Source organism: Geotrypetes seraphini, chromosome 9 (assembly GCF_902459505.1).
Source record: "Geotrypetes seraphini chromosome 9, aGeoSer1.1, whole genome shotgun sequence".
Taxonomy (NCBI): Eukaryota; Metazoa; Chordata; class Amphibia; order Gymnophiona; family Dermophiidae; genus Geotrypetes; species Geotrypetes seraphini.
This window is the reverse complement of record NC_047092.1, coordinates 34333034-34360984: the sequence shown is the minus strand read 5'-3', so window position 1 is coordinate 34360984 and position 27951 is coordinate 34333034. Positions and strand designations below refer to the sequence as shown.

Below are 27951 nucleotides of genomic sequence, written 5' to 3'. Positions count from 1 at the left end.
TGGACCTCTAGCCCGGCATAGATTTCCCCCCCCCCCCCCTTCAGGAGCTGGGAATGTGAACACGCGCCAACTCTCCTGCTCTCCCCTTCCAATCTTGCCACCCAGACTCTCCTGCTCTTAGCCGCCTTCCCTGCAGTGCGAGCCCGCGGGTTTAAAGCGCTTTAAACCCGTGGACTCGCACTGCAGGGAAGGCAGCAGAGATCAGTCTGGGCGGCGAGAGTTGCTAAAACAGTTTCAAATTGGCGAGATCAGATTCAGGATTTATTGCCCGCGAGCCTGGGATATGAACTAGGAGGGTAGAAGAAATCTCAAGACTGGAGGAAGCCAGAGAGCTCGATCGAGACTTCTCTCAAGAGCAGCACAGATTTTAAAGTAGAAGCGGAAATTATCATCCTGATTTTAGATAGTAGCTCTCTAAAGGCAGGAGACAAGAAGATTGGGGCAGAGCAGGGCGGCATTCGGGGCGAGCAGGCAGGAGACAGATTGGTGCAGAGCAGGAGAGTGGGAAAAACGTTTTCGACTGGTCCCCAGCAGTTGCTTCTTGGGTTGATCGGCCAGCTCAGTCGGCTCATGAAATTTGTGTTGTGAATTGCGTCCCTGCCTTCTTTGCATGTGTTTCTCCTCATTTGCAGCACGGATTCAAAGCGGATCGCAGGAGAGATAAGTGAATCAGGCCGGAGGGAAATTTGCTCGTAAAGGGGTCGCAAACCGGTCGGTACACGATCGGTTTGCTTTGTGAATTTAGCCCTAAGGCACCTATAATGTGGGCCTTTAAAACCCTGGCCTACATTACAGGCATTTAAGTTTTAAGTTAGACGTGATTCTGTAATGGGCGCCTAAGTGTGACTGACATGTAATAGGCACCTAACTTTAGGCACCTATCTTTTTAAGGTGCCAATTACAAAATCTGGCCCTAATTATACAAGATATTCACACTGAAGAATAATTATGGGCCTATTCTAATTATAGGCCTATTCTAACCAATCCCCAAAAAATCCAATCCTTTCTTTTAATCTACAGGGAAAAAAAACAGAGGAGATAAAGGATTTCACAATTATGTTGCCCATCTACGGACTAATTACAATTATTAAATTTAAATTTGTATTTCTAGTTTCTAAAAAAGTTCAAAGGGATAGCTATCAAGGTACATTACAGCAATTACCTGCATGTTAGTTGAAATTACCACAGCTTAATAGTAACAAGATGCAAAGTATGTAAGAGCATGCAAAACAGCTCATGACTTTGTAAATTCTATACTACTACTTGTGGTGAACACTGTATGCCATGTTATTCCTAAATAGATAAAGAAAAAAACAAAAACACAAAACCTAATATACAGAAACCAGAAAGGAATTGTCCAGATCAGAATGATGTGCACTAAAAAAAAGTGTCCTCCAATTCATCTGATAATATAAAAACTTTATTTCTCTAATGTCACAATGATGCATACAACGACTCAATGACTCGACATGTACATGTTTCGGCCAATAGGCCTGCCTCAGGAGTCTTAAGAGTCACAAATGTGGACATTTGAAGTGTACTGCCGCTCAGATAGATTTTATACAGAATTCAACCATACCAGAATGTCATCTGTGTCTTCTTGTAGTACCAATGCTGTCAGCTCGCAACAAGCGTCCCGTTGTATGCATCATTGTGACATTGGAGAAATAAAGTTTTTATATTATCAGATGAATTGGAGGACACTTTTTTAGTGCACATCATTCTGATCTGGACAATTCCATTCTGGTTTCTGCATTCCTAAATAAATATCACTAGCAAAATGGAAGGCAGGTTAACTCCTAGCAGTAGAACCATGAGACTACTGCTAGAGCAGAGGTGTCAAAGTCCTTCCTCAAGGGCCGCAATCCAGTCGGGTTTTCAGGATTTCCCCAATGAATATGTATGAGATCTATTTGCATGCACTGCTTTCATTGTATGCTAATAGATCTCATGCATAACCATTGGGGAAATCCTGAAAACCCGACTGGATTGCAGCCCTCGAGGAGTGACTTTGACACCCCTGTGCTAGAGGTTGCCAGTGCCATTTTGAACCCGGCACCAGAAGGGGCAGGATCAAGTTGGGATCACTGCTGCCCCAAACCCATTAAGACTCCCAGAGATTAAGAAGCTAGGTGTGGGAGACCTTTGGCTTTACTTAGGAAAGGTCTATAATGTGATGGGAATGGCATTGTGGGAGTCTTTAGATGGGGGAAGTGCTTGAGGGGGAGGGGTCTTCCAGATCTAGGGGTAGTACTTGGGGTTTCAACTTTGGGATTTGGGAAAGTACCTAGAGGTCTTCCAAGTAAAGGATGTCATTCCAAGAAAGTGGAAGTGGACCAAGCTCCTCATTGCTGAGCATTGGCCCCTTTAAAACAGGCCCAATGCTTCCAGGATGTAAGAATATTGGTGTATGCAATGTTGATTGTGAGATAAGTTATTCTTGTACCGTAGGAGTCAATAATCCATGGTACTGAGCTGCCACCAGTTGATGACTTCTGCACTAAATTAAGCCTTTGTAAACATCAAAAATGAGAATTAATGATGGTGATATAAGTGAACATTTGAGACCAAATATATCCTTTCTTCAGATAGGCATTGTGATGCCTTTTATTGGACCATGATACAACAATAATATTACACACATGTCATTTCTTTGGATAGACCCAAGAACTTTTAATATTTGAGTCATTACGTGATAATTAAATTAAGTGATGTTTATTCCTAAGTTTTTATGTTCGTACTCTGTAAACTGCCTAGTTGTGGGAAGTATATACATTTTTTAAATAAAAATAACCTTATTTCTATTTCTTTGTTTCAGAATGTGTTTGCAGTTCTTTGGGTACACGCCCAGGACCTTGTCCATCTAAAGATAGTGAAAAAGAATGCACATGTGATCAAACAGGACAATGTCCTTGTTTGCCTAATATTATAGGTCTCAGTTGTGACCAGTGTGCTTCTGGTTACTGGAACATGGCAGCTGGAACAGGATGTCAACCCTGTGACTGTGACTTGAAAAATTCCCAGGGCAATCAGTGTAATCAGGCAAGATGGTTATAATCATTAGCACTGAATTTGGAATTAATCTTAGAGAAGATGTAGAACAGTGGTCTCAAACTCAAACCATTTGCAGGGCCACATTTTGAATTTGTAGGTACTTGGAGGGCCGCAGAAAAAAACAATTAATGTCTTGTTAAAGAAATGACAATTTTGCATGAGGTAAAACTCTTTATATTTATAAATCTTTCCTTTAACTGTTAAAGGAAAGATTTATAAATATAAAGAGTTTTACCTCATGCAAAATTGTCATTTCTTTAATAAGACATTAACTATTTTTTCTGCGGCCCTCAAATACCCTATTTTTTCTGCGGCCCTCACAGTTAAAGTTTAACATCTTTCTTTTCTCAGAACTGACACATTTCAATCACTATATTGAAAATAAAATATTTTCTCTACCTTTGTTGTCTGATGGCTTTATTTTTCTGTGCCTTCTTGTCCTTTGACTATTTTTCTCTCCATCTTCACGTTCTGCCTTGCATCCATCTTTGGCATTAACTTAACATTCAATTTTTCCATTTTTTTCTGCGTTCTTCTCAAAATCTACATTTCCATGTTTTCCCTTCCCTTCCTATCTCTCTCTCCTTCCCTCCCTCCGTATTTCCATGGTCTGACATCTCTTTCCTTCCCTCCTTCCCCTCCAGTGTAACATTTCTCTTTTCCTTCCTGCCCCCTGCAGTCCATCTTCCTTCCCTTCCTCCTTTCTGGCTCCCCTCCCAGTCCAACATTTATCCCTCCTTTCCACCAGTCCAACATTTTTTTCTCTATTCCTCCTGCATGCTTCTCCTCTGATCCTCCTTCCCTCAACCAAACATCTCTCTCTCTCCCTCCATGAGTCTAACTTTTCACTCTCTGTCCTCTCCCCCTTTCCCAGTGTAACATTTCTCCTTCCCTCCTTTCTGTCCTTCCCATCCATTTTGCCCTCTCCATGAGTCCAACACTCTGCCTCCTGCACGCTTTCCCTCAGTGGCATCCCTCCTTTGCACCCCCCAACCCAACATGCTCTCTCCCCTTGCACCATCTCACCCTCCCCTCCAGTGTGTAGCACTTTCCTTTCCCTCCCTTTCTGCCAGGTCCAGCAGTACCTCTTCTCCCTTCCTTTTACCTCCCCCTGGTCCAGCAGTACCCCTTCCCCCTCCTCCCCTTGTCTAGCACTACCCTTTCGCCCTTCCCTGTTCCCATTGTCCAGCAGTACCCCTTCTCCCTTCCCTGCTCCCCTTATCCAGCAGTACCTCTTCTACCTTCCTTCTTCCCCTCCTCCCCTTGTCCAGCATTACCTCCTTCTCCCTTCCTTCTTCCCCTCCTCCTCTTGTCCAGCAGTATCTGGTGCACCCTGGGCAGGAAGAGAAGCTCCAGTGTCAGCGTCAGCATCAGCTGACTAGCAACTTCCTGCAGCCGCATCGTATGCTGGGACTCCTGCCTTCATGTATCTGCCGGCTGCAGGAAGTTGCTAGTCAGCTGACCCCGTTTCCGGAGTTTCTCTTCCTGCTCAGTGTGCGAGAATACGCCAGTGTCAGCTGACTTGCAACTGCCTGCTGCCGTCACGTATGCCGGGACTTCTGCCTTCGCGTATCTGCCAGATACGCGAAGGCAGGAGTCCTGGCATACGATACGACTGCAGGAAGTTGCTAGTCACCTGACGCCAATTCCGGAGTTTCTCTTCCTGCTCAGTGTGCGAGAACGCAGCAGGGTCAGCTGACTTGCAACTGCCTGCTGCCGTCACGTATGCCAGGACTCCTGCCTTCGCATATCCGGCAGATACACAAAGGCAGGAGTCCCGGCATACGCAACGGCAGCAAGCATTTGCCCAGATTGTGGGACTGGGTTGCCCAGTTACAGTTGCCCACATTGCGAGTTTGGGTACTAGACTGCGGGCCGCAAAATAGCAGCCGGGGGACCCCAAGTTTGAGACCGCTGCTGTAGAACATGTACCATATATATTTGAATATAAACCGGGATTTGGGGGCCAAAAAATTAGCCCCAAAATGGGGGTCCCGGTTCATATTCGAGCCAACAACCCCTCCCAGAATTATTGCAGACCGCCGCCACCAGGCTCTGCACACTGCCCCCCCCCCCCCCCTGCCCTATCTTCATACTTCATCTGCTGATCCCCAGTGGAAGTGCAGCGAGCAGGAAAGTTCTGCCCTATCTTCATACTTCATCTGCTGATCCCCAGTGGAAGTGCAGCAAGTAGGAGCAAACTTTCTGAGTTCCTGCCCCGCTGCTAACCGGCTGCCACGTGATGGAGTTTCTTCGGCCGCTGAGTGGCACAAGCTGAGCGGCTTCCTTACTGGCTCTCGTGAATTCTCAGATTCTATATAGAATGCCCGGATTCAGAAGCTGCCTAAGCGCATCCTCTCCATGAATATAGAGCTCGGTACGGTTTACAAGAGTTTAATAAAGGAAAGTATAACACGTTGAGTTTGGAGGTAGTGTAAAGGGGGGGAGGAGAGCATTACGTTTTTGTGAGCTTATCATGGCAAGGGACCTCCCAACTGTGATAAGTTTAGTGACCGCCACCGCAACAATCTGTGTACCCCCTGCCCCCACGAAGACTACCGGCAGGAGGGGTGCCTAATCCTTCCTGCCGGAAACCCCCACACACATCACCACAAACATTGCCAGCAGGAGGCATGCCCAATCGCTCCTGCTGGAATACCCCTCATTGCGCATCCATCCTCCCAGAACCTCCCTCCCTATTACCGCAAACATCACCGGCAGAAGAGATGCCAGTCCCTCCTGCCGGACACCCCCACCATGTAAAATAACCCATGGGTGTGGTCTAAGGGATCTGGCCAATCGGAATCTTAGGCCACGATGCACCAGAAAGGGGCAGGCCCATCAGTTGAGTGAAGGCGGGCCAGCCAGCTGGATGCATGCTTCCAGCCGACCATCACTATAAGGTGGGGACGTTCCAGGTAGGCTTGGGGGGGGGGTCCAGGGGGCTACTTTATGAGATGGGGGGTTCCGGCAGGAGGGATTGGGCATCCATCCTGCCAATGACCTTTGGGTGGGGGGTGTCTTTATTCTGTGAACCGCCTAGAACTTTTTGGGTATTAGCGATATAGAAAAATAAAGTTATTATTATTATTATTATCTCTCCTGCCGGCAATCTTTAGGGGGGGGTCCGGCAGGAGGAACTGGGCATTATCACAAGGATCACATTAATAAAAACCCTAAACTAGATGGGAGAGCTTTGTTTTATGAAAAACAAAAGTTATAAAATGATTTGCTTCTGATCACCACCATTTTTTTTTTTATTTTACAGTTCACAGGTCAATGTCCATGTAAAGGAGGCTTCGCTGGAAAACAATGCAGTGAATGCGAGGAAAATTACTATGGAAATCCACAGCTGGGCTGCATCTGTAAGTAAAATATGTACTGAGAAATTGTACTGCATTAATTAGAACAATGGGCTCCTTTTACTAAACAGCACTCACGCGAATTCTATGAGCGTCAAAGCATTTACATAACATAACATGTCATTTGTATACCACAAAACCATGTGGATCCTTGTGGTTTACAATAAGCAAGAGGAGCTGAATATCAAACAGCGAGCTATTAAACACTGCAGAAAGAATACTTCCAAGGCAGGCAGTCAGACATTGCATATTTTAAAGTCATCTGCCTTGACCTCTTTGAAAAAAAAACAAAACTGAATATAAATGATGATTTAGATGTTCTCTACGTACCGTGTGCTTTGTGTTGGGTTTTTTTTTTTCATTTTGTGGTTACCATTATGTATTAATAAGATTATATTATGTGTACATGAAAAATAGATGGAAGAAATTGCATTACAATTAGTACTATTATTATGGGGGTGGGGTCTGGTGCAGAATTGGGTGTGGTACTCGGTTGATATTTGTTAGACTTATGGGGTACTTGGCTTGAAAAAGTTGAGAAACACTGGTATAAGGGACTATAAATAGAACACTGAATCGGGATATTAGTTCAAAAGCAGGTGCGCTGAGAATCAGGGAAGCTGAGCATGTCATTTTCACTCTCCATTGCCTCTGGTACAAATCAGAGATTTCAAGGGTAGACTGCTCAAAAAAGAGTGAAATTTAAGAGCAATATGTACACAATATAAATTTACAAAGTTTTACAAGTGAAAATAAGTTCACAAATGGGAAAAACAAATACCGTATTTTTCGCCCCATAAGACGCAACTGACCATAAGATGCACCCTAGATTTAGAGGAGGGAAAACAAGAAAAAAACATTCTGAACCAAATTGTGCACTAATATATACCAGGCTCTGCACCCAACCCCACACTCCTTGCCAGGCTCTGCACCCTTTCCCCCCTCCCTGCCAGGCTCTGCACCCTGTCCCCCCAGTACCTTTTTAAATCCTTCCCCGTCGTACCTTTTTAAAATACACCCTCCCCCCAGTAACAAAAGAGTATCAAGATTCCAGGCAGAATCTCAAAGATTAGCAAGATTCCAGAACCCCAAAGAGAAGCAACATTCCGTGCTACTGATCCAGGGCAACCAGTGGTTTCCCCCATGTCTTTCTCAATAACAGACTATGGACTCTGTCAACCTGTTCCAGGCATACAGCAAGAAAGAAGGGACAGAGTCTGGAGTTGGAGGTGGAGAGAAGGCTCACTACTTGTATTATTATAGTGTCCAAATGGTGGTGCCATGTTACAGAATTGTCTCCATAGTGGCTGGACTGAGCTAATGTCTGCTAATATTAGTTGCCCTTATCTAATCTCTTTTAATGTATCTCTGCTGCTAAAGCTTATGGAAATGGTTTTCCTGGCATACAGGTTTCAGACCAAGTAGAACATGCTGTATTCTATTCCTTCCTCATCCCCTCGTGGAAAGACCTGCTGTTTGGACAGAACTTCTTGGCATTACCAACACATTTGGTAACAGAAATGTGGTCTCTCTGGACAAACACACACACACACACCCGTCATACCTTTTAAAATGCACCTTATAGCCTGGTGGTTCAGCGGTGTATCGACCATCAGGAACGAGCTTTCCACGCTCCTGCCTGGCCCCAGGCCACTGAATGGCTGCTGTCAGTTCTCACAAGTCCCATTCAGAAAGTGGCGCAGGTCCAGGCAGGAGCGCAGAAAGCTCACTCCTGATGGCTGATACACCACTGGACCACCAGGCTATAAGGTGCATTTTAAAAGGTACAACGGAGGGGGTCATTTTAAAAAGGTACAATGGAGGCCATTTTAAAAAGATATGACGGGGGGGGGTGTCAAAATTTGTATCTTCGGTTATGGAGCAAAAAAATATGGTACCTTGAGCTTCTTTGAGGGATTGTTGTTTGTTTGTTTTTTTAAATACTTCTGAAAGGATTATAGGCAGCATGGAGGCTGTATTAGGTGAGTATTCAAGGAATTTGCATAAGTAATTTAATAGTTAACAGGGTAAATTCCTTGGGCTGAAAAATTCCCTCCATTTAATATATGCACAGGTACCAATGCACTTCTCCATCCCAGCCCAGATTTTCAAAGGGAAGCTTTATAATGAGACTGTCCTCTCCAGAGACACAGAAACAAACAAGTGTATGCATTCTCCAGCTCTCTTTTCTAGTGTTGTCCCTTGCTCATATGCTTCTTCAGGCAGTGCCCGCACCTCAACTCCCATCTACTCACCATCGAGTAAATGCTGCTATTTGCTGCCGGTTCTTTTCCTCAGCCGTTCACACTTTCTCGCATTCTTCAGTCCTAATATTTTTCAACAGCCCCATCCCCTGTCCACTCATTTGTTCCACTGATTCTCTCCAAAGATCCAGTACAAAGCTCATCAGCTCCCCCAGCAGCCCTTGCAGCTCAGCATGACTAGAGAAGCCTTTCCATTGGCTGGAGCCTACCACAGCCTCTGCAGTGGATGGGGTGAGCAGTAGAGAGATGCAGAGGGCTAAATTTTGAAAATACGCACACACTTAGGCAGCCTTTTGACTTGGAAACAGATCATGTAAAACTTTTTAGAATTCTGAAAAAAAAAATCCAGAAAGTTGGCAATCCAGCCTCCTGATTCCTGAGCACATCTGACATGCCCCCACCTAAACTTTTGGGCCTGAGGCACATTCCTAGTTTGCTTATGCCTTAATGGGCTCTGGACACAACCTGTTATGCTAGTATGCTAGCGCCAACTTTCCTTATAGAATTTGCTCCAATCATGTACATTTTAGGCACATATATTTAGGTGCAATGGGATAAATGTGTGCTTACTTTTAGGTGCCAACAAAAAGCAGAAAGCAAAGCTTCACATCGATATACTTATTCAATTATTATCATCAATTCTTTTCCCCAATAGATCCTCTCATAAATATACTTATAAACAGATCTTTATAAAAAAAACAAAACACCTCGTTCAGAACTCATTAGCATTCAGATGGAGTAAGACCTCAGCAGCTACACTTGAACATAATATTTCATTTGAGTCCAAGTACAGTGGTGCCTCGCATAACGAACGCCTCGCACAACGAACGCTGCACACAACGAACTTCATGTCTTGATTCACACAACGAACTTCGTTTCACACAACGAACTTCACACAACGAACTTCGTTTCACACAACGAAGTCGCCCGAGCTGCCGATGTATTGCATCCTTCCGCGCAGGCACTGCAGGCAGTCGTTAGTCACTGCGCTTAACTGCCCTCTCTCACTGTATACAGTCGTCCTTTTAAGATAAACTCAATATTTTTTATATATCATGGCTTCTAAAAAAAGCAGGAAGGTGATTTCTGTTGAAATGAAACGGGAAATAATTAGAAGGAGTGAATGTGGGGTAAAACAGTGTGACCTCGTCAAAGAGTTTGGCCTCAGCAAGACCACCATTTTCACCATTTTGACAAATTTATCTTTTTTTATGGCATCTTAGCATATTTTATGCTGCAGAACGAATTATTTTTTTTAACATGTACTGTTATGGGAAAACGCGTTTCACATAACGAACTTTTCGCATAACAAACTTGCTCCTGGAACGAATTAAGTTCGTTGTGTGAGGCACCACTGTAGTGTATATCGTAGCTAGCCTCCTCATTGGTCCATCCTCCACTTTCAACCATAATATTTAGGGTTTCTTTTCTTTTTTGTAGTTTAATTTTACTTCTACAAAGTAACTTCAGAAGCGAAACACTTATCTTTATAAGCCCCGACAGCTTTGCTTTTGAAGTTAAAAAGAAATAAAAAAACCCTAAATATTACGGCTGAAAGTGGAGGATGGACCAATGACGAGGCCTAGCTATGATATACTTGGACTCAAATGAAATATTATGTTCAAGGCCCTCTTTTACAAAGGCGTGCTAAGTGTTTTAGCCCAGATTTAGCGTACGCTAAATCAACGCATGCTAACGCATCCATAGGATAACATGCATGCATTATTTATTTATTCAATTTTCTATACCGTTCTCCCAGAAGAGCTCAGAACAGTTTAGATGGATTTATGCAGGTACTCAAGCATTTTTCCCTGTCTGTCCCGGTGGGCTCACAATCTATCTAATGTACCTGGGGCAATGGGGGTTTAAGTGACTAGCCCAGGGTCACAAGGAGCAACGTGGGTTTGAACCCACAACCTCAGGGTGCTGAGACTGTAGCTTTAACCACTGCGCCACACAGCATGTGGCATGTGCTAAAAAGCTTAGCGCACCTTTGTAAAAGAGGGGGCAAGGGTAGCCATTGAGGTCTTACTCCACTTGAATGCTAATGTGTTCTGAATGAGTTTATTATGAAGATCCGTTTATAATTATACGTATTTATGAGAAGATCTACTGGGGGAAAAGAACTGATGGTATTAATAATTTAATAAGTATATCAATGTGAAGCTTTACTTAGCGGACTGTGGAATTGCTTCACTTTATGGAGAACAAATATTTGAGCCATTTTATATAGTGATTGTCTTTATTGATGCTATGCATATTTCAGAAAAAATTCAGCACTCCCAAATATGCATCACAGTGATTTTTAATAATAACTAGCAATTTGGAAGAGAGGATTTTACAATATAATGATAGCAGACTTAAGATCCAGCAAAGTTAAAGAAGGAAAATTAAGAGACGAAGCAAGCAGGCAGCATCACCTTGATTCATCCCCCATCCCCCAGGTCCAGAAACCTCAAGACCCATAACGGCCCTCAAAAAGGGTAACAAATGTGCTATCACAAAGAATTTCACAAAGCGCCAGACAATAAATTGCCAGTTCACATTCCTGCTGAGACAAGACCAATAGGTGTTAACTCATAGGGCTAGATTCACTAAGCAAACTGATCGTGTACCGATCGGTTTGCAAGCCCTTTGCGACCCGATTTCCCTCCGACCCAATTCACTAACCCATGTACCAATCCGATCCTGATCCGTGCATGCAAATGAGGGGAATCGGCATGCAAAGAAGGAAGGACATGATTCACTAAAAGAAAAAAGCAACACCAATTGGGCTGGCTGTTCCAAAATAAACGACTGCTGAGGACCAGTCGCTGAGGTCCTTTCCGACTGCCCTGCCTTCTGCCGCCCTGCTCTTTGCCCTGCTTCTCTGCCCAATCTCCCGCTCCTGTCAGCCCCGATCTCCCGCTCCTCTCTGCCCCGATCTCATGCTTTGGCTGCCCTGCTCTTGCCCCGAATCTCTCCTGCCACCCCGACTCTCCTGCCTTTCCCTGCACTGCGAGCCCGTGGTTTTAACCTGTGGGTTTAAAGCGGGTTAAAACTATGGGCTCACTGGGCTAGTAAAAGTTTAAAAAAAAAAAAAAGTCGCGGCTCTTAGACGCATGCACAGACCATCTACTGATGGTCTGCACATGCGTCGGGATCGCACACTAGCAATTCGTGCGTCCAAGGGGGAGTTCCTCTGATCGCCCTCAGTTTAATTTTTTTCTTTTGTGAATTGGTCAGGCATGCACGGATCGGGCACGGAAAGGAGGTTTGTGAATCTAGCCCACAGTTTGGGACGGAAGAGGTCTAGCAGGGGTATAACAGCTGATCATATTAGACAAATTGAATAGCAATCCTGAGCAAAGACTCTTAAAAGCCACAGGAAAAATCTTAAATATGAGCCTACATGAAACTGGTAACCAGGGGCGGCGTTAGGGGAGGGCAAACAGGACAGCTACCCTGGGCTCCATGGCTCCGGAGGGCCTCCTGTGAACCGGCATGTCTTCCTCCTTCTACCCGCACTGGTCTGATGCTGTCCATACATTCCGTCGTCGCTGAGAAATCCATTTTTGCTGCAGGAGGTCTCCAGCCGCAGCAGCCAATCTGAACAGCTGCCTATGGCTCCCTTCCCTGCTTTCCTTTGCCCTGGTCCTCCCAGGTGGAAACCAGAAGTTGTGCAATTAGGGATGGACCACGGCCGAAGGAAAGCAGGAAGGGGAGCCGTAAGCAGCACTTCAGATTGGCTGCCACGGCTGAAAGTCCCTTGAAGGAAAATTGGATTTTTCAGCAATGGAAAGTAAGAGCAACTTCAGATGGCATGGATAGAAGGAGGAAGGTAATTTTTTTTTTTAAGTAGAAAGGGGGAGGCAGTTAAAAGAAGTGCCAGACTGAGTGTGGGAGTAGGTAAAAGGGAAGAGCTTATGGGACCAGAAACAGAGGAAGGGGGGGGGGGGGTTGAGATGGTTGTCAATTATCTGAAAGGAGAGAAGAGAAACAGAGAGACGTTGGATGTAGGGTAAAGGATGGAGAAAGATATTTGAAGAGAGGACTGTTGGGAAGAGAAAGGGAGAGATGGGGGAGATGGTGGGCAATGATCTGAAAGGAGAGAAGAGAAACAGAGAGACGTTGGATGTAGGTAAAGGATGGAGAAAGATATTTGAAGAGAGGACTGTTGGGAAGAGAAAGGGAGAGATGGGGGAGATGGTGGGCAATGATCTGAAAGGAGAGAAGAGAAACAGAGAGACATTGGATGTGGGGTGAAGGAAGGAGAAAGAGATACTTGAAGATAGGACTGTTTGGAAGAGAAAGGGAGAAATTGTGAACCTGGGGAGGGAGGGAAAGATAGGGGAGGCTAGTTGGGGAGAGATGGTAGACCTGGGGAAGGAAAGAAGGGAGGGAGGGAGAAATGTCAAGTCTGGGGATGGAAGGGAGAGAGAGATGCAATATCTCTCTTGCTCTCCAACCCACTGTTCAGCATTAAGGGGGAAGGGAAGAACACAATAGAAAAGAGAGGGAGCAAAATGTTGGACCATGGGGAAAGAGGAAGAGAGTTGAACCCATGGGAAAGGGAAAAATCAATATGTTGGAGACAGGCATAGTGAGGGAAATGGTGCAAGAGAGGAGAAAAAATGAACAGACAATGGAAAGAGAATTAGTGAAGGATAGACAAAAAACAGAAAGATGATGGAAAAACAAAATGTCCAGACACCATGATACAAAAAAGTGTTTTATTTTGAATTTATTCACTGGAATAAGTTATCTTTGGGATATGTGTATCACATTTTTTTTATTGTATTCAGTGGCATAGCCATGCAGCTGATTTGGGGGGAGGGGCTGGAGCCCAAAATTGGTGGATGAGCACCAAATTTTCTCCCTGCCTGGAATGCAAACTATAAATACCTGAGCTGGTGGAGATCCCCAAGTCCTGGCAACTGAAGAGCTCTTCCTCCATCTGGCAACCAGAAGTCTCTACACTTTGCAGCTAGTGGCAGTATCCTCAAGCTGCCAGTTTTTTTCATGCATACATGAGAGCCAAGGGGGTGGGGATGGGGTGGGGGAAGGCAGCAGCTCTGTAATACTGCTGCCAGCTACCGAACTTTGAAAGTTCTGGTCACTGGTCCTGGGAAGGGTATGGTCATCAGCTGATGAGGCTTGGGGATTTCCACCAGCTATATCAAGGAAGATGTTCATTTTAAGGAGGCCTAAGTAATGTTGAGCCGAGAGCAAGTAAAAATACAAGCTCTGTTCTGTAGTTTGTATTTTGCACTCATATTAATGACTAGCAAAAACTCTGGGCTGCAGACAATCAGAATTTCGGTTTTAATAATAATTTGAGCTTTGTTGACTTTCTCTCTTTAGTGTGTAAGTGCAACCTGGAAGGCACAAACAGGCCCCCATGTGACAGGATAACAGGGTCTTGCAACTGCCGAGTTGGTGTTACTGGACGGCTTTGTGATCAGTGCGCCCGGGGCTTCAGCCAGGAGTTCCCCACATGTCCTCCCTGCCACCCTTGCTTTGATCACTGGGACAGCGAGATCCCTTCCCTTTCTCAAGCTATTCAAGAGTTGATCCGGTTTGCGGCAAACCTAGATCTGAGTGAGACACTTCCTGGCTGCGATGCACATTTTGACAACCTGGAAGAGAAGCTCCGAGCCATAGAAAAAATTCTAAAAACTCCAATTCTGTCTGCTGAGGAGTTCTTGAAGATCAAGGATTATTATGACAGCACTCGGTAATGTAATTCCCTTATAAATTCCATCGCGCTTATCTAATTGTTAGACAGACTGCTTGTGCTGTTGTAAATCTGTTAACACCATGGAATTATATTTAGCAACTAGATGTCTTCTTTGTGGAAAGCTAATTATTCACTGAAGATCTATTTTGAAATTTATAACGCAAGAATAAATGATGCTCTTTTACTTTCTGTTGCTTGCGTTTTCAATAAAATTGTCACTTTTCAGAGATCTGAATTCTTTACAAGTTGAAATGCACTTTATTGGCCCAAGGTAGATATGCTAATAATGTGCACGAATTTGTGACATCACACTGAATCGTAGAGACTGCACTTTTGGAACAGTTTCCATACAATTGGCTCATGAGTGTCAGCAACCAGGGCAAACCTATAATATAACAAAAAGAACAATTGGCAGAACCCTATGTTAACTCTGAAAGAATATCTGCTGACTTTGTACAAATAGGAATTAATAAAGATGAGACACCTCAGTACAGGCCAAAGTTGAGCACTTTAATACTGCTATATAACTTTTGTAGCACCGGGAAAAGACTCATAGGTGACCAGCACCAGGTTTAAAAAAACCTCAATAAGTCCTGCCCCGTACATCATTCAGTCTCCATAATAATAAATAATGAATAAGAGTAAATGCTCAGCTTTAAGAGGAAAATGGAGGGCCAAAAAAAGAACGGCTCAAAAAGCCCCACCCATTAAATAAATATTTTCAAAATATTTTCAAAAGTGCTCATGGGCTGAAAATATAAAAAGATATAAGAAGAAAAAAATCATTTCATTTGCAAATTTTATATAAATCCCAGCGAGCAATAATCAAAGGTTACAATCCATTCACAAGACTCTTGTGAGACCACGGGAACTCGCAGCACGGCTCTGCACGGGGCAGGAGTGTAGAAAGATCACTCCTGCCCTGCGTCACCGCTAGACCACCAGGTAAGGTCCATGCTCCGATCGCCCCCACGCCACCTCTGATCACACCCCCTATCGCCTCCCCGCCACTTCTGATCGCGTCTCTTCACCTCTGATCACCTCCCTCCAAGTCCCGGGGCCATTTTTTTCGATGCCAATGAGCAATTCTGAGGGGGGGTCTGGGAGAAAAAATGTGGATAATCGAAACCGTGAACATCAAAACCGCGAATAGGGAGGGGGAAGTGTACTGGCTTAACTTAGTTACTTCTTTCTTTATTTTACAGCCAAAAAATGGAGCAGCTAGGTTATGAACTAAATTCATTTGTCACAGATGAATTTCCTGACCTCAATGGAACTATTAACAAGCTCCACACAGAAACCAAAAAGCTCTTTGGCGATCTGGAGAAAATGAAGTCAATCCACCAGCAATACAATCAGACCAGCATTACAGGTAAGAAGATCAGACCTCACCACTTCCAGTGTTACCCTTGCTATATGTGTGGCGCAGTGGTTGGAACTACAGCCTCAGCGCCCTGAGGTTGTGGGTTCAAACCCCGCGCTGCTACTTGTGACCTTGGGCAAGTCACTCAGTCCTCCGTAGCCCCAGGTATGTTAGATAGATTGTGAGCCCACTGGGACAGATAGGGAAAATGCTTGAGTACCTGATTGTAAAAACTGCTTAGATAATCTTGATAGGTGGTATATAAAATCCTAATAAACTTGAAACCACAATTCATTATGACACCTTCAAGGTACAAGTGCAGTAAGGGGGGAGGCAGTCCACGTTTTAAGTGTGGGTGCCAGCACCCGTCCTTTCCACCCCCACTGCGCGCATGCGCCCCTTCCCTCATACCTCTTTAAATTTTCGCCGCACGAGCAGCATCTCAAACTTGCTGCCCATGTTGGTGTGAGCTCTCTGATATCACTTCCGAGTCCTGCGCATAGAAAGTGACATCGGAGGGAGAGCTGAAAAGATGCGGGCAGTAAGTTCGTAATGCTACTCATGCAGCAAAAATTAAAGAGGTACGGGGAGGAATGGAAGGGGGGCGTGCACACAACAGGGGAGGTCAGGAAAGAGCAGGGGTTGGAAAAGAGGGCAGGGAGGGGCGCCACTCATCCTCATGACACCACTGTGCTTGTGGGGAAAGTACAACTGAAAGTAGTGCTCTAGAAGGGCAATTCTATAAAGCAGTGATCTTCACCAATTTTGAGCAGGGGCCTCTTTGGATTCAAATGAGCTGAAGGAAAGCTGTCAAGTATTTTCCCACATGGGACTACAACACGGTCGACCAGCATGTGTCATCCTCACTAGCTTACATCTCTCTCAAAAGCACACCTATACCAAGCCTTACACCACAAATCTCTACCAAATCTTCCCTACCCTGTACCTGCATACCACTAGGCTTTCTATCTAAAATTCCTTGTCTGACTCACTTACTCTCTAGAGGAGGTTTGGGAGGGTTGTGATTTGTGCCAGAGAGGGATTTAAGGAAGTTCTGATTTGCATTAGGAGAATCAAGGTTGGGTAGATTACAAGGTTGAAATGGGGAGGTTATGAGGTGAATTGGAGGAGGGATGGGGGGTTGTGGTGGCATCCCCTTTTAGGAGCCTCTTTGGGAGAATTGGGCCATGTGCTTAATACATATGATTAATCCCAACCAAATGCTCCCAGGGAGGAATACATTACATGGGTGGCTTATACGTATTTTTTAATGGGTATAACTTATGGGCAGACTGGATGGACGATTCAGGTCTTTATCTGCCGCCATTTACTATGTTACTATGTTTACCTTGCAGTTCTAGGTGGATTACAAAAGAGGGCGGCTGTACATTACCAGGAGAGATATCAAAATCAAACCATACTCTCAAAATGTTTGCAGCACAGCAGACACAAAAACCACATGAAACTTACAGAGCTGTTCACAGATGCACCTTGAATCCCTGAAATTGGGGCAAATGGGGATTATCGAGCATCTACTTTAAGGGTTATTGCTGTGAAAATTATCGCAAGGTAGGAAAAAGCCTCATATCACCTCCTCCAACCAAACAGCTTGTTAAAGTTGCAGATAAATAGGAGGCTTACTCAGGGTAGAAGTAATCACTGGCATAAAAAACCTCCACATGTAATATTTCACCAAGCAGAAGCCTTATGCAATGCAATGAAATCCTCGAATTGCCTACAACAGTGTTCTTCAACCTTTTTACACCTATGGACCGGTAGAAATAAAAGAATTATTTTGTGGACCGGCAGTTGAAGAATACTGGACTAAATCGTGGGCCAGACTCCGCCCATCTCGACCCAATCTCCACCCCAGACCCTGCCCCCATAATAGTACTAATTGTAACACTATTTTTTCAATTCATTTTTCATAGATACACACAATATAATCTTATTAACAACACATAATGGTTAACCACAAAATTAAACTACACAAAGCACACTGACAGCAGATGTAAATTCTCAAAATTGACATAATTCAATCACTAAATTCAAAAATAAAATCATTCCCCCCTACCTTTGTTGTCTCCCTCCCTTCATTCTATGCCTTACCTTGTGACCTGCTCCCGTCTGGCCATTTTATGCCTCCCCCGGTGTTATCTTCAGGCCGGCTCCCTCTTCCTCACTGATGCAGTGCACAAAGCCACGGGCAGCGGCTCCTTGCACGTCACGCACCTCATCTGGAAGCCTTCTCTCTGACACAACGTCAGAGAGAAGGCCTTCGATTCAGGCGCAGGACGCACGTAGGAGCCGCTGCCCGTAGCTTTGTGCACTGCATCAGTGAGGAAGAGGGAGCCGGCTTGAAGATAACACCGAGGGCAGCATAAAATGGCCAGATGGGAGCAGGTGGACTGTGAACCAGTGGACCAGTGGACCAGTGGCTGAAGAACACTGTTTTGGGCCTGATGCACGTGCCGGCCCTTTAGACCGGCAGGAAATTTCTGTGGACTGGCACCGGTCCACGGACCGGTGGTTGAAGAACACTGGCCTACAATATATCAGGAGACTAAGGAACACCCAGCAACTAATGCTTAATCAATCACGCTGGAGCAATGCTCATTGTAGCAGGGACAAATATACCACACATCGATGATGGCCAGCGTTTCGCTTCATAAAAGCTGCCTCAGGACGTATAAGTGGTTAATCCTAAGGAATGAACAAAAACTAAATATCCACATTACTTAACTTTTGTAGAAAGTCTTCTATCTTATTTTCTAAGAACGACGAGCCCCAACATACTTTTATTGGAGCTCCGGGTTTGAAAACATGGCGGCTTCTCAGACACAGGAGAGATACAGGATTAGGTATTGGTCATAAGATAAGAGATAGAGGTTTTACATTAATTTGTCTTGTCAAATTTTTTGAATAGCAAGGTTTTTATATCCTTTCAGAGGGTTCTTAATCTGATGTTATCAGTAAGTTGGAAAGGTGTCAGTCTAGCTTTGCTGCCTGGGTGGCTAGTAGGCCATCGTACATCTTCTTGCGCTGTGTGCCTTTGATTGGGGGGGGGGTGAGTGAATGGAGTCTGAGTCCTTATTGGTCTTGTTGAGTTGTTTCGGATGAGGCATTTGTTCAGGTAGGTGGAGGTGGCTCCGTTTATGGATTTGAATAATAGACAGTAGAATTTGAATAATATTCGGGCTTGCATTGGGAACCAGTGTGAGACTAAGTATGCTATACAAATGTGATCAAATTTATTTAGTGAGTAGATCAGTCTGAGAGCTGTATTTTGTACAATTTGTAATTGTTTTATCATGCCTGAGGGGCATGGTAGGTAAAGGACATTGCAGTAGTCCAGAAGTGATTGGACTAGGAGTTGGAATTATTCTCTGTCAAAGAATTTTCGGATTAGCTGTAGGTTGCGCTGACTGCGAAAGATTTCTGGATAGTTTTTTTTGTTTTTTTTCAAGTTCAATAAATTTTTATTGAGTATTTTGAAAAATACAAGGAGCAATTCAAATACATAAGAATAAGATAACGTTTTGTATATATATGATCTATAAATATAAAATTAATTATAAAGGACCATAGTATTAAGAAAAGCTCAGAGTAATGGAGTTGTTTGTGAAGACTGTATGAGAAAAAGATGAAAGAAGACAGAGTAAAAATAAAAAGAGAAAGGAAAGAAAGAGGAAAGGTGGAGAAAAGGAAGGGAAGACAGGAGTGTCTACAAAGCAGAGCGTACATATGAATCTAAAAATGACCAGGGTGATTTCTTGCTTTTTAAATTCATGGAGATTCGGAGTGTGATTTTACTCTCATATGCATAGGATTCAAGTCTATGATACATACATAGTGAGTTCCACCAAAACGTTTAATCTAATAACGAAAATGATTTCCAATTTTTCAGAATGTGCATGAGAGCAGTCACAATCATGGTATCAATGAGTTTAGGAGGACATTTTGATAGCACGAAGCAGGGATGTTGAGATCGAAGGATTATAATGTCCATAGAAATTTATTCTGAGCAGTTAGTGATAGATTGTATGGTATTCCAAATTTGGGTCCAAAAAGAGCGGACTAAAGTACAATGAAAAAACATATGATCGAGAGTTCCCTCCTCTTTCAAGCAGTTCCAGCAAATAGAGTCAAGTTTTAAGTTGGCTTTCCACATGCGAAATGGGGTCCATATTGCATTCCACATTCTGGATAGTTTTGTTGATTTGAAGTTGCATGGCACAGGATCTGTCAATCATCTCCTCAAGTAGTCTTAGGGCGGATTGGATGGGGTATTTGATGGAGTTTATTTCTATTTCTGTTGTGGTTGGGGTCTAGTCCGAGCAATAGAAATTTTATTTTGTCTGTATTCTGCTTTAGTTTGTGGCCTTTCATCCATTTTTCAACTGTTTCTATTGTCGTTAGCAATTTTTCTGCTTTAATGGGAGTTGGATGATCAAAAGGAAGGAGGATAGTGATGTCATCTACGTAGCTCAAACATTTTCTTTCCACAAATATCACATCTTATGAAGTTAAATACCAAACTGAATTGCATAATAAAAAAAATGTTTTAAATGCATTTGCAAGCTTTGCATCTCATTATAAGTTAACATGTGCTGTGCAAAAAAAAAAAAAAAGTGTGCAAATAATGCAGGATTTTGCCTTTTCAGACATTATTTAGCCAAAATTGTGTATTTTTCTCTTAATGCACATTAGTAACCTACCTCTGACTGGTTACATTCTCTGATTAGCTCAGCTGGTTAAAGATAGTTGGACATCCCATGAATAAGCACTGGCCTTGGCATTGTCCATTCACTCCTATTCTGCATATGTCTGTGAGACAGTGGTGTACCTAGCATATGTATAAGCAACTCTTCCAATGGGAGACAAATGTGGTCATAAGATGTTCTAAATACAATTATTGCAGAAGCAAAAGAGAAGACAGTATCAAATCTTTGTTGCTCTAAAGGAAGGAAAACGCCTCAGAAAGGGCCCTCCCACCTCCACAATGGTGGATCTTAAAGGTGGTTAAGCGATAACCTCATAGGCAAAACCTTCTTAATAAAGTGAGCAACTAAATCATAAACTGTGCTTCACATAAATGCTGAAATAGATAGAGGCAAAACAACCACTTATCTTAGAGCTGATCGGCACACCGACGGAGGCCAGCGTTTCACCGACAGGCTACATCAGGGTGTGACCCGACCGATCAGTCTTCAGAAGAATAATTAGAAATTTCAGTCCTGAGGTTTACTCCTTGCTTTCTGTAGGGAATACTGGTTTCTGTCCTCTGAAACCTGGCTGGCCCAAGTCTGGGCTGGCCAGGTTTCAGAGGACAGAAACCAGTATTCCCTACAGAAAGCAAGGAGTAAACCTCAGGACTGAAATTTCTAATTATTCTTCTGAAGACTGATCGGTCGGGTCACACCCTGATGTAGCCTGTCGGTGAAACGCTGGCCTCCGTCGGTGTGCCGATCAGCTCTAAGATAAGTGGTTGTTTTGCCTCTATCTATTTCAGCATTTATGTGAAGCACAGTTTATGATTTAGTTGCTCACTTTATTAAGAAGGTTTTGCCTATGAGGTTATCGCTTAACCACCTTTAAGATCCACCATTGTGGAGGTGGGAGGGCCCTTTCTGAGGCGTTTTCCTTCCTTTAGAGCAACAAAGATTTGATACTGTCTTCTCTTTTGCTTCTGCAATAATTGTATTTAGAACATCTTATGACCACATTTGTCTCCCATTGGAAGAGTTGCTTATACATACATTGGTTTCCAATACATCTGAGTTGTTTGTACCTAGCATATGTGACACCTGGGGCCCATCACTTTTTGGCACCCCCCCCCCCATGATTTTTAGTAACAAGCCACACATCACACATGAGTACCTAGGAAAAGGCAGCATCTTACATATGCAGTGAGCAGTATAACATCAATACATCCATTGTAAAACTAAACAAGCCAGACTAGTACAGATCAATCCTACACCGTCAATCCTAACAGAAAACACAGAACACAGAAAATACCTTCGCCTAGTATGGAATATGTCATCACAAACTAACCCCTCCCTCTTTTACAAAACTGTAGTGTGGATTTTAGCCACGGTGGTAACAGCTCTGACGCTCATAGAATTCTGAGCATCAGAACTGCAACCACCATGGCTGGCGCTAAAAAATGCTCCACAGTTTTGTAAAAGGGGGGATAAAATAGAAATACATAGACAAAGGTTAAATTGAACCAGCAAGAAGCTAGGCTCTGCATACAATGCAACACCACAGAAACAGTGACACATGTTTCCTAAAGCAACAAATAAATAGAAAATTTTTGTTCTACCTTTGTCTTCTCTGGTTTCTGCTTTCCTCATCTTCTTGTTACTCTCTTCCTTCCATCCACTGTCTGCCATCTCTCTGCCCCTATATGGCATCTTATCTCCTTCTATGTCCCTTCCAGAAACTGTATGCCTCCCCCTTCCATCTCTCCTTTTACCCCCATTGCTCTGGCATCTCTCTCCTCTCCTTCCCTCTCCCACACCTCTCTTCTGCAATCCCTTTCTTCCCTCATTTTCCTTTACAATTTATTTTCTGCATCCATCTTGATTACGTTCTTACTACCCTCTCATCAATTTCCTTTTTTACTGTCTACCTACAGCTCGCCACCTCTTTCCCTCACCCACTCCAGTATTTCCTTAACTCAATCCTTTTCCCCCATCATGTGCCCTCCTTTTATTTATCCCCTCCTTCCATCCTCTGCCCTCTTCTCTCTCTCCCTTCTCTCCACTTCCATCATCTGCCCCTTCTTTCTTTCCCCCCACTTCCATCATCTGCCCTCTTCTCTCTCCCCATTTCCATCATCTGCCCCTTATCCCCACTTCCATCATCTGCCCCTTCTCTCTTTTTCCCCCCACTTCTATCATCTGCCCTCTTCTCCCTCCCCCTTCTCTCCACTTCCATCATCTGCCCCTACTCTCTCTTTCCCCCCACTTCCATCATCTATCCTCTTCTCTCTCCCCACTTCCATCATCTGCCCCTTCTCTCTCTCTTTCCCTCACTTCCATCATCTGCCCCTTCGCTCTCTTTCCCCCACTTCCAACTTCCATCATCTGTCCCCTTCTCTCAATCTCTCCATCCACCACAGGCCCATCTTTCTCCCTCACCTTTCCTATTTTGGCAACAAGATCGGCAAGGCCCCCCCCCCCCCCGCGATGGCACTCAGCGGTATCGGTGCCCCCTGCCCTACGACAGCACTCAAGTTCAGCCTCCTTCTCCCAGCATCAGCAGAACTTCAGATTGGCAACAGGTGCTCAGTCAAAAGCTTCCCCTGACTGAACTGCCTGAGCGGAAACAGGAAGCTGAGTCAGGGGAAGCTTTTGACTGAGCACCTGTTGCCGATCTGAAGTTCTGCTGATGCCGGGAGAAGGAGGCCGAACTTAAGTGCTGTCGCAGGGCAGGAGGGGCGTCGATGCCGCTGAGTGCCGTCGCAGCCCAGGAATTTTCTGGACCTGTCTAGCTGTGCACCCCCCCTAAGGCTGCACCCGGGGTGGACCGCACCCCCCCCTTGGTACGCCACTGCTGTGAGATCCCTTCTTTGTGTTATTTAAGATATTGTTAAAATTGCTTTATTTTTGTTTTAATCTGTTTAGACATTCAAGAATGATGTTTGTTCAGACATTCAAGAACAATGTTATCAGTGTGGGCTTCTGTTAAGACAGGTTATTTCAATGTTTACCCATTGCATAAATGGGACCTGTGCTATAATTGCAATAGTTAGTGGAAAAATAACCCACCTTACTGGTAGCCCACTTTGATTGTAAAGATGGAATATACATTTTTTAGATTAGATATGCATTCCTGAAATAATGGCAAACGCTGTATATATTTTTGGTCCACTATTTTAGCTTTTTAAGAGTCTATTACAGGGGCTTTCAACCTAGTCCTTGGAACACCTGACCAATTAAATTTATAAGATATTCACAATGAATATTTGTGAGATAAATTTGCATGCATTACATCCATTTTATGCAACTCTATCTCATAAATATTTCATTGCAGGTACCCTGAAAATCAGAGTGATTGGGGGTGTTCCAAGTACTGGGTCAACAATCACTGATCTATTACAGAGATCAGCAAATAATCAAATCTGCTCAACCCTATGATATATTTTTACACAGATGCTCACAACAAAATCAGCAAGCACTACCAGACCTCTTCTGCAGCTGCACAGAAAGCCAACAGTACAATCCCCATCATCAGAGGTTCATTGGACACCAGGGAAAACATACGTGTCATGCTAGATAACTTAGCCTCACAAGAAAACCAAAATGCTGACCAGCTGGAGAAGTTAAAGATTCCAGATATTAGTAAACTGAATGAAAAAGTGAGTTATCAAGGATATCATCAGAATCTCCGATTTCAAACATCAATGAATGGTTTTGTCAAATATTTAACGTACTGTGTTTCATTCTAGAATAATAGTAATGATGCTAAGACATACTAAAAGCTACTACAATAACATTAACACCAACATAACAAATGCAACAGTACAGATTTGTGCAATTTGCACACTAAAATAAAGCATAAGGTACATGAAAGTGACTAAGCGAAAGGTACCTAATTGAAAAACCATAACCACATTAGTGCAAACGTGAAGTAGATATTGACAATGGAGTTCCTACCATACTCACAAGTCTTCCATATTCATTTACCAGCTACACTGTATATTAAAAAAAAAAAACGCTTACTCAAAGAAAAGCAACCAGATCTCCTTAAATATGAGCATCTCAACTCTGATTTGATAAGGTAGTTCATTGCATCAATATGCTAGGATTTAATGCATTATTCAGAAGTCTAGTTGTTAATCTCACAATTAAATAAAGACATTGGATCAGGTTTTTCATCTTCTGACATCTAGATAAGGTATTAGACCCACATCTCAACTGAAACACCATGGTCTGGAGTACTGCGTCCAGCACTGGTAGCCGTACATGAAGAAGGACACGGTACTACTCGAAAGGGTCCAGAGAAGAGCGACTAAAATGGTTAAGGGGCTGGAGGAGTTGCCGTACAGTGAGAGATTGGAGAAACTGAGCCTCTTCTCCCTTGAAAAAAGGAGACTGAGAGGAGACATGATCGAAACATTCAAAATACTGAAGGGAATAGACTTAGTAGATAAAGACAGACTGTTCACACTCTCCAAGGTAGGGAGAACAAGAGGGCACTCTCTAAAGTTGATATGGGGTAGATTCCATACAAACATAAGGAAGTTCTTCTTCACTCAGAGAGTGGTGGAGAGCTGGAACACTCTTCCGGAGGCTGTTATAATCCCTCCTTGAATCCCTCCAGGGATTCAAGACAAAGTTAGACAAGTTCCTGCTGAACAAGAACGTGTGCTGGTAGGGCTAGTCTCGGTTAGGGTGCTGGTCTTTGACCAGAGGGCCGCCACGTGAGCGGACTGCTGGGCATGATGGACCACTGGTCTGATCCAGCAGTGGCAATTCTTATGTTCTTATGTTCTTATAGATAAGAGTAGACCAAACGCTTAGCATGAATCGAAACTTCCTAAAATTTCCTGAAAGAGCTTCACTCGTATAAAGCATTAAAAACACATTGCCCTGTCTCCTCCTCCTCCCGCAAACACATACTCCGAGACGCTAGGCTGATGAAGAATTAATTAAAGTGCTGTAAGCAGTCTTTAAGAATCCTCTAAATGTGCCTGGATAAAATAATTAACTCACATAAAAGGAAAAGCCAGGAAAGTAGCTCTCCTCCAGAACTACACACAGCTCAATGGAAGAGAAGAAAGTAGAACTCTTTCTCAAGATATACACTAGCTGCAGCTCCTTCTGCATAAGCCCTATTAAAATAGTTAGAGGATTCAATTGTAGAGGTAAACAATTGTGAAAAAATAGATAATGCAGAATCAAACCCAAAAAAGATTTGTGATTTTGGACCAGACCGACTAGATAAATTTAACCTTGAGGGCAAACATCAGTTAAACCCACAACATAATTGCAAGCAGAGAATAAGAGATGAACCCAGTTTATATGATGTTACTGCTTCATTTTTGCTCTCCAGAAAAGATTTAGAAGCTCATTTTCAAAACAGAAAAATGTACAAAAGACAGCATAAAGTGGAAGATGGATTTTTTTTTTTTTTGTAAAACATCCAAATCACTATTTTCAGAACTCGTTTTTGAGATGTTTTCTCCACAGTTAGTCCACAGTATGTCTAAATCTCAAGGGGTGTGGTGGGGGGGGGATTTGGATGGGACTGGGGTGGGCTTATGATTTGAGTATTTTTCTGTGATCATGGAATGTTATAAAAATGTCCAGGGCAAAAAATAGGATATTTTAGGCTAGACTTGTTTCAGTAGCGACTAAAAGGCAAATTCTATAAGAAGCGCTCAAAAGTTAGGCACCGAATTAGGTACTATTCAGTGCGATTCAAGTAAAATTGGGTGGTGTTTAGTGAATCACACTGAGCGGTACCTATTTTAGAGGCGCCCAATAAATAGGCCAGCTCTAGGCACAACTAAAAGTTAGGCGTCCATGCGAACACTTAAGCACACTTAAGAGCAGCAATTCTGTAACAAGGCGCCTAACACGAAGCCACGCCCATGCCTAACATGCATAGCGCCTAATTTTTTGAAGGCCACATAAATTTTTAGAGGCGCCTTGTTACAGAATCGCTCTTTCTTGATAGGAGCCTAAGTTTCAATTAGTGCTGATTAAAAAGCTTAATTGAGCTTGTTATTCAATTTAGATAGGCGCCTATCTAGTTGGCGCCTCCAAATAGGTGCCTAAAACATTAGGTGCTGGTTATAGAATTTGGGCCTAAGTACCAAAAAGGTGACCAAATTGATGAGACGACCACTGGAAGGATACCCAGAGAAAACCAAAAAAACTCTGTGGAGTGACGATGTTCCCAAATGGACCTTATTTGAAAGTATCAAAGTTCCAAAGGTACACTAAAATCATCCACATAAAATAATTCCATCCACATAAAAGTAAATCATCCACATAAGAGCCTTAAAGGACCTAGTCCACTAGGGATACAGGACCCTAGTGGACTAGGTCCTTTAAGGCTCTTATGTGGATGATTTACTTTTATGTGGATGGAATTATTTTATGTGGATGATTTTAGTGTATCTTTGGAACTAAAATCATCCACATAAAATAATTCCATCCACATAAAAGTAAATCATCCACATAAGAGCCTTAAAGGACCTAGTCCACTAGGGATACAGGACCCTAGTGGACTAGGTCCTTTAAGGCTCTTATGTGGATGATTTTAGTGTACCTTTGGAACTTTGATACTTTTAAATAAAGTCCATTTGGGAACATCGTCACTCCACAGAGTTTTTTGGTTTTCTCTGGATTTTCTTCTTTGTGGATATTTTGGGGTCAATTCCTTTTGTTTTTCACTGGAAGGATACAACAGTACAATCAGATATAATAAATAGATTCAACTAGTAATGTGTCATCCACAGATAGAAATACTGTCAAAGTAAAATGAAAAATTTTCCAGTGCACACCCCTACTATATAGATTTATTAGAATCAGCAGTCAATTTGACAGAGGCAGATCTATTTTGAGTTTAGGTCAAACTGAAATTCTTATTCAATTTGATCTCTCAAGTGCATTTGATCTTGTTGATCACAAACTATTTGGAAGGCACAGTATTAAATTGGATTAAAGGATTTTTATCCCATAGATCATACAGGGTTAAAATGAATGGTCATTGGATTGTGGTGTACTGCAAGGCTCTTCCTTATCCCCAATATTGTTTTCTATTATGATGTACTCGTTAGGTTTAGAACTTGAAAGATATAATGTTTCCAGTTATATTTATGCTGATATCAGCATTCTTTTACCTTTCAATATTAAGGATTCTGATTGGAGGGTGTTAAAATGTTTGCTCACTACAGTTGAACAATGGATTATTGCTCATAAATTAAAGATACATGCTGAAAAAACAACATTTCTTGGGTTGGGCCTGGCAGGTTTGGCTAAATCAGAACTTTTGTCCTCTTTCTGTCAGAATGGTTATAAGTTCGAAATGCAAACTAGAGTATTGGGAGTTCAACTAGATAATATGTTAACTATGGAATATCAGTTAATTTAGTGAGTAAAAAAGTTTTTGGGCTTTTAGGGAAATTAAGATTAGTCAGAAAATGTTTTGATATTTCAGCATTTTCACTAG

The 27951-nt window shown here is 43.1% G+C and overlaps 1 protein-coding gene across 2 annotated transcripts in view; it reads left to right on the top strand.

Annotated features, from left to right (window-relative positions):
- Positions 1–27951, top strand: part of LAMB4 (laminin subunit beta 4) — a 188627-nt gene that overhangs the window by 136437 nt on the left and 24239 nt on the right. For both annotated transcript variants that reach the window (XM_033959726.1, XM_033959725.1), the window contains 5 exons: positions 2819–3042; positions 6323–6419; positions 14024–14396; positions 15605–15771; positions 23922–24127. In XM_033959726.1, the coding sequence (XP_033815617.1) occupies positions 2819–3042; positions 6323–6419; positions 14024–14396; positions 15605–15771; positions 23922–24127 (1067 nt within the window). The remainder of the gene's footprint in view (positions 1–2818; positions 3043–6322; positions 6420–14023; positions 14397–15604; positions 15772–23921; positions 24128–27951) is intronic.